This window comes from Haliotis rubra, unplaced genomic scaffold, assembly GCF_003918875.1.
Source record: "Haliotis rubra isolate DU_JTF1 unplaced genomic scaffold, ASM391887v1 Scf830, whole genome shotgun sequence".
In the NCBI taxonomy this organism is placed as follows: domain Eukaryota; kingdom Metazoa; phylum Mollusca; class Gastropoda; order Lepetellida; family Haliotidae; genus Haliotis; species Haliotis rubra.
Window position 1 is genome coordinate 337,571 of NW_025767558.1, and position 14,372 is coordinate 351,942.

At 38.0% G+C, this 14,372-nt stretch overlaps 1 protein-coding gene across 1 annotated transcript in view; it reads left to right on the top strand.

Moving 5' to 3' along the window:
• The window catches only part of LOC124262319 (solute carrier family 26 member 6-like), a 105,584-nt gene that overhangs the window by 68,634 nt on the left and 22,578 nt on the right, over positions 1-14,372 (top strand). The window contains 2 exon segments of the mRNA XM_046696804.1: positions 4,014-4,334; positions 13,178-13,288. Coding sequence (XP_046552760.1) covers positions 4,014-4,334; positions 13,178-13,288 — 432 coding nt within the window.

Consider the following 14,372-nt stretch of genomic DNA (forward strand, 5'->3'; position numbering starts at 1 on the left):
AAGAGTTTCTACGACATGAGACTCACTTGGGACAGCTCACAAACATGTTTAGTTGGAAGTGAACTGAAACTGCCTAGAAGTGAAACTATTTTAAGCAATTATTTTTCACCAGATAACCAAACCCTGTAGGCTGACCGAAAACTATTGAGTGAGTGAGTGAGTGAGTTTAGTTTTACGCCGCTTTTAGCAATATTCCAGCTATATCACGGCGGGGGACACCAGAAATGGGCTTCACATATTGTACCCATGTGGGGAATCGAACCCGGGTCTTCGGCGTGACGAACGAACACTTTAACCACTACGCTACCCCACCACCCCTAAAAAACTATTGACTACCCAGAGAAAACTATCAACAGTCAGTTTGTTTGGTTGGTTTGTTGCTTAGTGCCGCACTCAGCAATATTCCAGCTTCATGGCAGCTGTCTGTAAATAATCAAGTCTTGACCAGACAATCCAGTGATCAAAAAGCATGAGCATCGATATACGTAATATCCACATTTAGCAATATTCAAGCAATATCATGACAGGGGACACCAGAAATGGGCTTCACACATTGTACCCATGTGGGGAATCAAACCCGGGTCTTCGACATGATGAGCAAACACCTTAAGCACTAGGCTACCCTTACAGCCCCTGACGAACTGTAATTCTTTGTAGTCCAACGTTTATGTTTCATCAAATCTTGTCAATAGCAGTTATCAACACAGATGTCATAACAGTATATCATCTGAAAAACGTATGAAAAATAGAATGTCTCAAATTTTCAAAATTGGCCTGAAAACCGAAAAACGTATTCATTTGGGCCCTATACCTCATATCTCATCCCGATATAAAAACATTTGAAAAATTCAATTAAACTAAATCTCAATTCTGGGTATATATCTGCACAAAATATTCCTATCTAAACATTTTGAATTCTTTTATTTGAAGTGTATAAGGTAAACAATTTGGTTTATTTTTGATAAAATTGATTAAATATTTCAAATTTTTTATCATTTTGTTCCTTTGCAATTAACACCAGTGATTTGTTTGCCAGTAGTGATAAAGGTTTTCACAGCTCATGTAACTTTCCTGACATGTCGATTGCAGCTGTTGTACATTTCGCTCGCGTCAATGTCAGGAGAGGGGGTGTTATTTCCAGATATCTACTGGTAGCTATTTCAGGGTTGATAAATAACCTCTCATATCTATTTGTGATGCAATCAGGTTATTTCGAACCCCAACACTGCTGGCAGAACAATCTTTATTCATAGAACATACTAAACCTGTCCATTTTCTTAATCATTCGATGCAAGGTTTTCTTAAGGTCACATTTTGCAATATATTTCCTAATCTCAGATTTCAGTTGCTGTAGAAAATAGTTTTTCCTATGATATATGTTGTCTGCCATTTACTACCCTTGCAAAACTAAGATAAAATGCCTTGACAAATAACTACATTTAAATGTTAATGTGTTTTGATGAGTGTTCCATTTACCGATCGTCTTCCGAAACTGTTTCACATCAAATAACACAGCAGTTATGAAACACAATTCAAAGGGCAAATAAATTATTTCAGTTTTTCATTCTTGTGTCACTTCAGCATTTATCTTGTTTTCATTCAGATGTATTTTTTAAACGCCTGCAAAACTTTCGATAAAACTTTGTGACTATAACAAAGAAATTCTTTTCAATATTAATGTTAGAATTTTCAAAATGTTATCAATAAGTACTGAGATTATTTAAATTTGATAATAATGTATACTAGATATAAGAAATCTCAAAATTATACAAGAATACAATATTAAATTTTATGCTTTCACTGCAAAATAAAAATCAAAAGAAAAACTGAGACATTCCAAGTTACTTCCCTTTATAAGTCACTCTTGCATAAAAGCTATTATAAAATCAAAACAAAAAAGTATTTAAATTTTATTTATTTTTTACCCCAATTTAAAAAAATTAAAAATGTACAATTCCTCAGTGTGTTAGACCATAATGACACATTTTAGAGTTTTTGAGTACATTTTTCCACTTAAACATTAAACCTGCCATCTGAAATCTGCAATATAACATGAAAATGGTTATTACAGATTTCACTGGGCCTGAGTCATTTTAACGTCGGAGGCAAGCCAGCAATTATGTAAATGAATTACGATCTCATCTCAATCTGTAGATGCAATACATTAGTGGTTAATTAGGAAATATGTACAGGTTCACTTCCTCTAATAGGGCTCCTCTTCTTCCACTTCCTCCCCAGCTTCCTGAATTATCTCCACATGGAGGACGATAAGCAGAGGTTGGAACACGGAAGATTAGCTGAAATAAACTTTTCCATGTGTACAGCTTACATTGTTTGTCGAAGGTGACGGGAAATTTGTTAATTAGAAAGTTTATTTTCAGGTTGTGTGCTATTCTTGTGTATAAGGAGGGGCAGGTTAGACCCCATGCTCCTGTGATTAGAGGAGGATGCCTGCAGATAAATAGAGATTCAGATTTGATTTCTGAATATTTACTGCAGAGGTGCAAGACATTTGGAGAAAAACTTGGAATGTTTTTTTTTTGGTGTGTTACAAAGCAGGTATTTCTAAGCCATCATTGTGATTATATTTAGATTCTAGCATGTTTTTGGTAAATTATTATTTCCTTTGAGGTTCTATAAGCAGTTTTTTTCAGATAGCGGAATAAAAGGTTTCTTCGTAATTTAAGAGTTCCTTTTATCGCTCAAGAAAATCATAGACATGAAGCAAGACTTAAACAGCAATTTCAGAACTGTTTTTGGAAAATGTTTGAAATGCTGATTATAACAGAAATATGAGCAGATTTGTATTTACTGTTTTATCGTAAACACTGTCAGTATTTTACCTCTACAAAGAGAACACCTCAAGTAATGTATAATCAATAATGCTGATAGTAGCAGTGTTGTTCTAAATAGGTGTATTGATGTAGTTTAGAACTCGTTCTCAACAGTAGAACCTTTATAATACAAACATTAAAATAATTGGGATTTTGTCCACCGGTTATTTACCTAGTCTGACCTGCCAATTTGCATGGTTTGGTCGTGATATCTGTGAATCTGGCTGAGGCCCTGTTTTTATGGTACAGTTTCCCAGTGTTGAAAGTTGAAATATGGTTTGGGGTGCTTGAAGTTTGGTGCTGTAGCATATGAATCTATGGGCCCCTTAGGAATTCAAATTTCAATTTTAGGGAGATTACAAGTACTTTTTACTTCAATCCTTTACTTCAAACCCTGTTGTCTAAGATGCCACAGGGGCTGTGGGGTAGCCTAGTGGTTAAAGGGTTGGCTCGTCACGCCGAAGACCCGGGTTCGAATCCCCAGATGGGTACAATGTGTGAAGCCCATTTCTGGTGTCCCCCGCCGTGATGTTGCTGGAATATTGCTAAAAGCGGCATAAAACATCAGTCGGTCAGTCAGTCGGTCTAAGATGCCACAGTACACAATGATGGTGGGTTCGATTCCTGGTTTCCCATGATTATGGTTCTAGGGTTGTCGGCGCAATGTTTTTCACCAAGGTTGTAAATGTCCGAGACTTGTATCACTTTGGTCTTTCTTCCCATATTAAGCTGATACTTTGTGATATGAATGGGGAACACTGTTCAAAGCAGTATTGAACTTAAACCACTCTGACTCACTCACATTCTTTTTCTCTCTCACCAACCAACCCACCCACACATATATTCACTCACTCACTCACTCACTCACTCACTCACTCACTCACTCACTCACTCACTCACTCACCAACCAACCCACACATATATTCACTCACTGACTAATCCACCCACTCACTCACTCCCTTTCTCTCTCTCACTCACCAACCAATCCACCCACACATATATTCACTCTTACCAATCAGCTCACTCACTCACTTACTCACCCACTCACTCACTCCCTTTCTCTCTCTCACTCACCAACCAATCCACCCAAACATATATTCACTCTTACCAATCAACTCACTCACTCACTCACTCGAACCCTGTTTTCTGTATGTTCATAGATACAATTTTATGTTCCAGGTGGCAAGAAAAAGATGATAGGCCAGGAAGACGAACTCAGTCACTCCTTGATTGGAGAGGAAAGGATGGTTGTGGAGAGGCCCATCTACAACCAGGTGGAATTCGACAAGGGATTCGAGAGCGGGAAGCGGCCAGTGACTTTACCTCATACGTGGGCCAAGAAGAAAGTGAACAAGTTGTCGTGCTCAGGGAAATGTGTAGGGAAATTCATCACCTCCTTGTTCCCCTTTCTGAGCATCTTGAGGGGCTACAGTATACGCCACGACCTCGTAGCCGACATCATCGCTGGACTCACAGTTGGAATTATGCACATACCCCAAGGTCAGTGTTCATAGACTATCAACCCACGAAGACCCCGGGTTAGAATTGGTCTTCAGCAACCCATGCTTATCGTAATAAGCGACTAACGGGATCGGGTGGTCAGGCTTGCTGACTTGGTTGACACATGTTATCATATCCCAATTGCACGATGCTCATGCTGTTGATCACTGGATTGTCTGGACTTGATTATTTACAGACCACCGTCATATAGCTGGAATTTTGCAAGTTCGGCATTACACAACAACCAAACCAATCCTAGACTAACATCTCTGAACATATTTTGCAGTGATTGACGTCGTGAGCATCGATCTATGTAGTTGGGAAACAATAATAATGATGATAATAAAACTAGTCATTTGTATAGCGCCCTTTCCAAGATCACTTGTAGACTTTTGGGGCGGTGGGGTAGCCTAGTGGTTAAGGCGTTCGCTCGTCACGCCGAAGACCCGGGTTCGATTCCCCACATGGGTACAATGTGTTAAGCCCATTTCTGGTGTCCCCCGCCGTGATATTGCTGGAATATTGCTAAAAGCGGCGGCGTAAAACCAAAGTCACTCACTCACTCACTCACTGGTAGGCTTTTGCAAAGAGATGCGTTTGGAGTTTTTCAGGAAGGATCTGAGTGTGGTACTGTTCCTAATGTCCAGAGGGAGGGAATTCCACAGAACTGGCCCTGCTTTCTCAAAAGCTCTTTCACCAAATGTTTTTGTTGTTTTGGGAACATCGAGCTGCATAAGATGAGCTTAACGGAGACATCTTTTGGGGACGTGCAAAGCAATTTGAGTTTGCAGATAAACTGGAGCCGTTTGTTGCAGTGACCTGAAGACAAAGGTCTGGAGCTTGTAATTGACCCGTTGCTTGATAGGTAGCCAATGGAGCCTCCTTTGAACCGGTGTTATGTGTTCATATTTTGACACATGTGTCAAAAGCCTGGGTGCAGCATTCTGGACGCGCTGTAACTTGTCAAGCTGGTTTTATTGGATCCCGTACAACAGGCTATTGCAGTAGTCTAGCCGAGATATTAACAAGGACTTCTGCGACTGAGGGGTCAATATAATGCCTTATTTGGCTGATATATCTGATCTGGAAGTGAGCAGATTTGCAGACGGAATTTACATGTTGCTCCAATGACATATATCAACTGGGTCAATGTGAGTGAGTTGGGTTTTATGACGCTTTTAGCAATATTACAGTAATATCACAGCAGGGGACATCAGAAATGGGCTTCACAATTTGTACCCATGTGAGGAACTGAACCCAGGTCCTCGGCGTGAAATACCACTAAGCTACCCCACCACCTCCATATTTTACCATATTAAACAACTTTTGGTATGGCGTGGACGTGGATCGAACCCATGACCTCCGGCTCTCTGGGCGGACGCTCTAGCTCCACTACACCACGGAGGCAGGTTTTTATAAACAAACTTTTCAAGGCATCTGTGTTAAAAAAAAGGGAGAAAACATAATTTGACATGAGGTACTTGGTAGTGAGGATGGAAATTGAATAATTAATGTATTACAGCCTTAAAATTCTTTCATGTTCTTCAAAGACTTGTCAGAATTTGGTGCCATGTCAACTTTGTTCATTAAGGCAGTCGGAACGGTGTTGCAGTATCTCCACAAACCAATTACCTTCTAATATTGTGCTTTATTTCATGGAAAGTGTAAGGATCTTTCATTGAACACCAAAACATGAAGCATTTTCAAAGGATAGCCCTCTTGTCTTAAAAACGTCATACAGCATGTAAAATCTACTTTCACTGAAACTTAAATGGAAGGTTCCGAGAAAAAGAAGAAATATTGGTAGCAGTTTGATGATGTTATCTTTTCTTCTTGATCAAAATTGAAAATGTGTATTTTAACCACTTTGTTAAAAAAAAACATCTGTGATGTGTCACCAGAAGAAATATAACTGAAAAGAAAATATTGATTTGATAATAATTTTTTTAAATAAGACATTATTTCCTGATTTTATTAAAAAACAATATTACATTAAAATAGGGTTGGCTGATTTTTATTTCAAAAAAGCTTTTGATGAAAGTAAGGTTTGCTTATGAAGAAAATGGCAGCATTGTTTCACAATATAGCGATTTTGCAAGGAAAATGACACTCTGTTACGTCTGAGTCGAGGTGAAACATTAGTTAACCTGGAAGACGAGCGATGTAGAAGCTTGACGGTGATGGAAGCCAGATATAATAGTCATCTGGAGATTCAGGTGCTGTTGCTTGTCACAGGTGTTCGTTTCAATTTACCTGAGTACACATCACTTGACACACCATCAGCCGTACATATAATGTTGTAAGGTGGTTGGACATGAATTGTCAGAAGAAATGGTCTGAATGGAATATGAGCATCTGCCATTAATAAATTAATGCATCTATATTTGGAATGTATAAAACTGTCGTATTCTTGAACCTTTCTGACAGCCACAAGAGATTGGTGTCTGTAATTGGAACATTTTCCATTTATATTTTTCCCTTGAATGAACTTTGTACAGTACTGTTTTGGAATATATATTTCTTCCTCCTCTATTCAAGATGCTGTTACAGTGTTGCTAATACCTTGGTAACAACTGTACTGCAATATTGTCTTATTTCATGTCCAATCAACACCAAAGGTCGACAATGAAAGGAAATTTAAAGCATGAACTTTACGTTCTTTTGACCATCTATATCTTTTTAGTTTTAATGTATTTTTTTGTTAAAATTTAGCTGTTACGTGCGAGACATACATCCACTCACCAGAGGAAATGTCTCTAAAGTTTGATACAGCTAAACTCATATAGTGACATTGATTTGGTAGTCACAAAAAAATACTTCATTGTGAAAGATTTATAACCGAGATTGACAATAGTTGTGAAATAAGTTTATACATCTGACCATCCATATTTTGGATGGATAAGAAGAATTCAAGCATCAGATCAAACCAAAAGTTTAAAACTTTGAGTTTGTAGAGCATCCGATGTAGGCTGATTTATATATTTTATAAAACACTACCTATCTCTTTAAAACAAATTGTACATTCTATTTTTTTTTTTTTTTGTTGTTTAACGCAATATTCCAGCTACATGGCGGCGGTCTGTTAATGATTGAGTCTGGACCACACAATCCAGTGATCAACAGCATGAGCATCGATCTACGCAGCTGGGATACAATGACTTGTGTCAACATCGTTAGGATGAGAAAGCCACAATAACTCGGTGTGCCTAGTGGCAGCAAGAGTTGTATACACCCCAGGGAGTTGAGATTGCTAATACGATGTGCAGTTGATATTGACATCCAATGATTCGAGGGAAAAAAATACCAGCGCCTTGAGCATACACTAGTGTGTGGATATGTGCGCTATATAGATATCCTATAATATAATAATAATAATAATAATAACCAAGACAGCGAGCCTGACTGTTACAACCACCATGGGTTGCGATAGACCAATTCTAACCCCGGACCTTCACGAGTTGTAGAGTGTATCTTAATGTATTGTTGCATGATGTGATGCTCACTTACTGTATGAATACTAAACATGAAAATGTCACTGGCACAAAGCTATTATGTATATATTGTTGTTAGATGCACAGCAATGGATGGATGAAAGTAACTGTAAGTGCTGACAAGGTCAATAGGGCTGGTGGAAATTATTCATGTTTGTGCTAACTGTTCAAAAGTTACGAATCATTATGAAATAAGAAGGCTTGCAAATTTCATTATTGAATGAATCTTATGGAATGTTTAGTGTTGACATATGACATTGGAATTGAGAGAATGTCAAACTAGTTACATCATGTGTCTAAAAGGTTACAGACACTAGAGAATAGTGGACATTTCATTTCAACCAAGGTGATTTCTTGTAACCTTGGGCATACAGACAAGTGTTATTTTCCATTTCTGTGAATAACCGTGAAGATTAGAATTGGTTTTCAGATTAGAAGGTTAGAATTGGTCTTCAGCAACCCATGCTTGTCATAAGAGGTGACTGACTGAATCGGGTGGTCAGACTCACTGGCTTGATTGACACATGTCATCGTACCCCAATTACATAGATCGATGCTGTTGATCACTGGATTCTCTGGTCTAGACCCGATTATTTACAGACCGCCCCCATATAGCTGGAATATTGCTGAGTGCGGCGTTAAACAACACCCCAACCAACCATTCCTGTGAATGGAAACTAGTGTGCCACTATTGCTCTACTAAGGTCCAAATACTGCTCTTCTACTGTAGTTCTCATATTTGTCCTACTTTACCTCTACTCATGTTCTACTCCTCCTCTACTATTATCCTACTATTGTCCTGCTATTTCCCTACTATTGTCCTACTATTTCCCTACTATTGTCCTGCTATTTCCCTACTATTGTCCTACTATTTCCCTACTATTGTCCTGCTATTTCCCTACTATTGTCCTGCTATTTCCCTACTATTGTCCTGCTATTTCCATACTATTGTCCTGTTATTTCCCTACTATTGTCCTGTTATTTTGCTACTATTGTCCTGCTATTTACCTACTATTGTCCTACTATTTTGCTACTATTGTCCTACTATTTCCCTACTACTGTCCTACTATTTCCCTACTATTGTCCTGCTATTTCCCTACTATTGTCCTACTATTGTCCTACTATTTCCCTACTATTGTCCTGCTATTTCCCTACTATGGCTATACTATTGCCCTACTACTTTTGTACTATTGTCCTACTATTTCCCTACTCTTGTCCTACTATTTCCTTACTATTGTCTTACTATTTCCCTACTATTGCTCTACTATTGTCCTACTACTTTTGTATTATTGTCTTACTATTTCCCTACTATTGTCCTACTATTTCCCTACTATTGTCCTACTATTGCTCTTCTCGGGGTGGCGGGGGTAGCCTAGTGTATAAAGCGTTCGCTCGTCACGCCGAAGACCCCGGTTCGATTCCCTACATGGGCACAATGTGTGAAGCCCATTTCTGGTGTCCCCTGTCGTGATATTGCTTGAATATTGCTAAAATCGGCGTAAAACTAAACTCACTCACTCACTATTGCTGTATTATTGTCCTATCATTGCCCCACCATTGTCCTACTATTGCTCTACTATTGTCCTACTCCTGCTCCACCGTTTCCCTACTATTATCGTACCACCAGTGATAGACTGTCAATCAACAATCTGCTTTCTGTACAAGAGCGTCGACACAAGATGGCATAAAAATTCCACAATTCAATACGAGCAGGAACCTGCATCTCATCATCGACCGAATGTGACAGTGTTAGGTCACATAACAACATTATTTCCTGTGTTTGAATTACGCCTGTATTCATTAACTTAAACGTTAACATACTTAATGAAATCCACATTTCAAACTCTAACTGACATTTACAATGGTCCAGTTGACGCCATCATTCTTTGTAATATAAAATGGTGTAGGGTTAAGCCAGGAATACATAAACAACGATGAGGTACCGTCTCAATTAGATGTGTAGTTCAATCAGGCTTATGTCTGGCATTTCCGAGTCGCTTTGAGGTCATAAACATATTAACGTCACAAGTCCTAACGTGGGCAAGATGTGAGGTATTTGTGACGTGTGGGTTCTGTTAGGATGGGTTAATGTTTAGCACAAAAGACTGTCTGTGTAGTAAGCTATATAACTTTGAAACAATTTATTACTTCAGCTCAGATGCATAAATGTCAGTTGCCGGAACGATAGTAAATGTCAACAGCATCTGTGTTTGTTTATCAGATATTTCAGAGTTCAAAATTAAGATATTTAATGGTTCCAAATATTATTGTTTAAGGCTCAAAATCAGATGTTTCAGGGTTTAAAATGATATATTTCAGGGCTCAAAATAAGATATTTAATGGTTCAAAATTACTTTGGGGTATTTAGAAATGAAAAATGATATTATCAATGTTAATAAAAAAGGAAGAAGGTAACTGCCAGATATTTCAATGTTCATAATCAGATAATTCAGTGCCCCAAATTAGATATTTCATGGTTCAAAATTACACTGGAGTATTCAGAAATGAAAAGTGGTATTATCGACCTTGATGAAAAGGAAGAATGTAAAGTTCTGTCAACATGTTATCTTCTTGTTATTCTAGACCTTGCTAAAATGACATTCATGAAGTTTGATGATGGATTAAAATTGTTCTTATATCGGCACACTTCAATATCAAAGGGCACATTTGACATCTTTATGAGTGTGCAGAGACACAATTGCAAAAAAATCTGTTTCTGCATATAAACTTCTAAACAAGCGTTGTATTTGCTCAGCTCTGGGATGGTGACAAGTGTAGATTACAGCAGTTTCTGGACTGAAAGCGAAGAAGAAAGTTTCTAGAATTTGATTATATACTCATGCCAATAATGGTTGTCAGCCCCTCCCACCCCAACCCCACCCCAACCCCACCCCTCTCCAATAAAAATAATTGAAGGTGGTGACAACCATTATTGGCATGAGTATATTTTATTAAGATAATTTAGGATCTGTTTTTCTGTAAAATATGGGGGTGGTGGGGTAGCCTAATGGTTAAATCGATTCCCCACATGGGTACAATGTGTGAAGCCCATTTCTTATGTCCCCCACTGTGATATTGTTGGAATATTGCTAAAAGCAGTGTAAAACTATAAACTCACTTGTTCTCTGCTCTGCTGTGCTCTGCTCCACCTTCAACTCCACCAGGGCTTCAGATAAGTGCCGTATCAGCGTATGTATGGCTACAAAAATATGCACGATACGGTAGGAAATAATTTAGAAAACGTAGCAGATACGGACTACAGCAATGGTGTACGGTCTTCGAATCATTTACAGATGTATTTATCTAAAAAATTATTGTTTTATTGTTTTTTTACCTGTTTACACAAGAGTAGCAATGTTGTGGTGCATATATGAAAAGAAACACAAGATTACTGATAGTCCATTAAATTCCATTCTGTACTCTAAATGTTTTCCAGAACTCCTATAAAAAAAAAATAAGAAGTACATACTCCTGATGTTGAAACATTATCTGGAGCCCTGTCCACCCAAACAACATCTAATCTGTATGTTATGCATAATTGCTGAGAGGTCTGATACTTTCCTTGACAGTCCATGTTTTCTTGTTTCTTTGGAACATTATATACAGAAAGATGTCATGTAGGGAGGGAATGTATAGAAGTAATAAATCCCAAAACCATTATTTTCAGCGACAGTTACAATAAATTCTTTCACTGCCACTGATGAGAAATTGATCTTGCTGTGAAATATTTTAATGAGGATAGTTATTAAATAGTCAGTTTCCAAATCACCCATTGGGTTTAAAACTGAAATATATTATTCTAGCGAATTAAGATTTTTTAAATGTTTTAATGCCTGAAACATGAAACATGACATTTATGGGGAAGTGTTAGTGACAGATTTCATCTGAAGATGGAATCATGTACGTGGGAATTGTTCACTTTTATTGGCGACAGCACAAATGTCATACAGATTACATGTTACTTGTGACAACGTTATTCCATTGAAGTTGTTTTCATAATTCCCTTGTAAAGTTAGAGAATTTCAATATATTCAAGAGAATTCTTATTGTTTGAGGGGTGGTGGGTTAGCCTAGAGGTTAAATCGTTGGAATATGATGTTGGAATATTGCGAGAAACCTCACTCACTCACTCACTCACTCACTCACTCACTCACTCACTCACTCACTCACTCACTCACTCACTCACCCATTAACTCACTCACTCACTCACTCACTCACCCATTAACTCACTCACTCACTCACTCACTCTCTCTAATTGTGTGATATAGGTACAGAGAAGCAATGGAATAAGAAAATGACTTTGAAAATGATCTTACATCATGTACAGGTAGTGGTAGATTTAGTACAATACATAGCTACATCCTAACCTCTCAGGGGATGCAGGCTTCTATATAGAGTTATGTCCCCAAGCCATGTCAGGGTCTGCTGTTGACTGGGCCCCTGTCTAACTAAACTAGGCTGTGATTGGACGACACTAACCATTGCATTCATTGGTCCTAATGGCGTCAAATGACAACAAATTTGGAGAATGGGAAGTTTGTGAATTCAATGTGCTCTTGACAAAATTAAAAGTAGCAGAGCAGTTTGTTGTAATTATTTGAGCATAAACAAACTTTCGAAGGGAATGCATATCTCCATGTTTATTTGCTTTTGTTGGTAATAAACCCTCTGGATGGTATGCCTGCATGGCTATAACTGGATATTGTATAGATTTGTAGCTCTTTTTACGGACTGCCTGTTGGCTAATAGCGCAATCCTTACCTTGAATATTAGCAGTGGAGCCAGTTTGCTGCTTTGAATCCTATTTATGTTTTTTTATCCTTGGTTAGATATCAGCCTGTAGATGCCAACATTTGTTAACCATGCAGACATTATTTTTTTTGTAAATATTAAACATGTGTCAATAAAAAAAAGAAGTGAAAATATTCTTTGAAAAAAAAATTAATGAATTTTTTGCTGCTTGCTTCCCTGTTGTAACCGGGACAACATGACCCTGGATCTTTGTATTTATGTATTCTCTAAGATACAAATGTCTATAATGTTTATTCCTGCTTACTTCCCAGGTGTGGTAGGATAATGGTTAAAGCGTCTGCTCATCACGCTGAAAACCTGGGTTTGATTCCCCACATGTGGGTACAATGTGTGAAGCCCTGGTGAAGTTCTATGTCCCCTGCTGGGATTTTGCTGGAATATTGCTAAAAGGGATGTACAACCATACTCACTCACTCACTCACTTCCTAGGTGTAATAGCGTTGTTTACAAATCTCGGTACATCAACCCCTTCCTATGCTGATGTTGTCTATGTTATTATTTTGTATACCTGTGATGACACCGACTCAATTGTTCTTTCAGGCATGGCGTACGGCCAACTGTCAACGTTACCGCCAGTCTTTGGTCTATACGTCTCCTTCTTCCCAGTGTTCATCTACTTCTTTTTCGGTACATCGAAACATATATCTATAGGTAAGTCTTATTCTGTGTTGTAGATTTTGTTCCAATTATTTTTTTTTTGAAAATATATATATATATCTACAAAAAAGAATTATATATAATCCAATAGGAGCAATATCCTAGAACTGAAGCAATCTAAACTTGCCCAGTTATTCTTAACAAATTGTCAAATGTCTGTGAGACAGATGAGATTATGGCATTATGGCCCGGCCAGAAACCTGTGGTCCTGGATCTGAATCACAGCTTACCCTGATTAGGTTGTCAGCACCAGATCATTGCTCACAAGTTTTACCAAAGTGAAAGGCCTGGATCACATTTCTCCTACATCAAGCTGATGATTGTTGCCCTGATCTATAACTAAAATTCAGTTAAAGATGGCTTTAAATTTAGCTCACTCTCTCAAATCCTATACAAGCAAACATAAAGAACATTTTGCATAACCCTTTAGGTTCTAACAATACATACTGTCGAACACCAGTGTCAAATTTCGATTATCATGATGAAGTATTCCTGTCCCTGCATATTCTGTACTAGTATTTAGTCATCATTTTGCAGTTGTGTTAAAAGTCAATAACTTGAAGTATAAGCCTCCTTCCACTTCAAAACAGTGGTGTAAGATTTTGTAATTGTGAATGGTACATGAATATACAATGCCTTTCAAAAAGTAGTCAGATGTAACAAATGTTATATTTGGATAACGCTTTAGACTACATGTTTCTATACTTCCATTATTGTGGAAGTCTCAATGACTGAGTGGGTTAGATCGCTGACCTTCTGTGATACGATGCCTGGGTGGTTCATGTCCTGGATGGGACTCAACCCCAAAATTTCTAGAATTTGTACAAAATAACAAAGTGTTATCCTAAATATTACTTTAGTTAACTGTTAGATATAGCATAGATATAGCTTGTTTCTCCTTCATTCGGACCCGTGAAGATCCGGGTTAGAATATTGACCTACAGTAACCCATGCTTGTCGTAAGAGGCGACTAACGGGATCGGGTGGTCAGGCTCGCTGACTTGGTTGACACATGTCATCGGTTCCCAATTGTGCAGATCGATGCTCATGCTGTTGATCACTGGATTGTCTAGTCCAG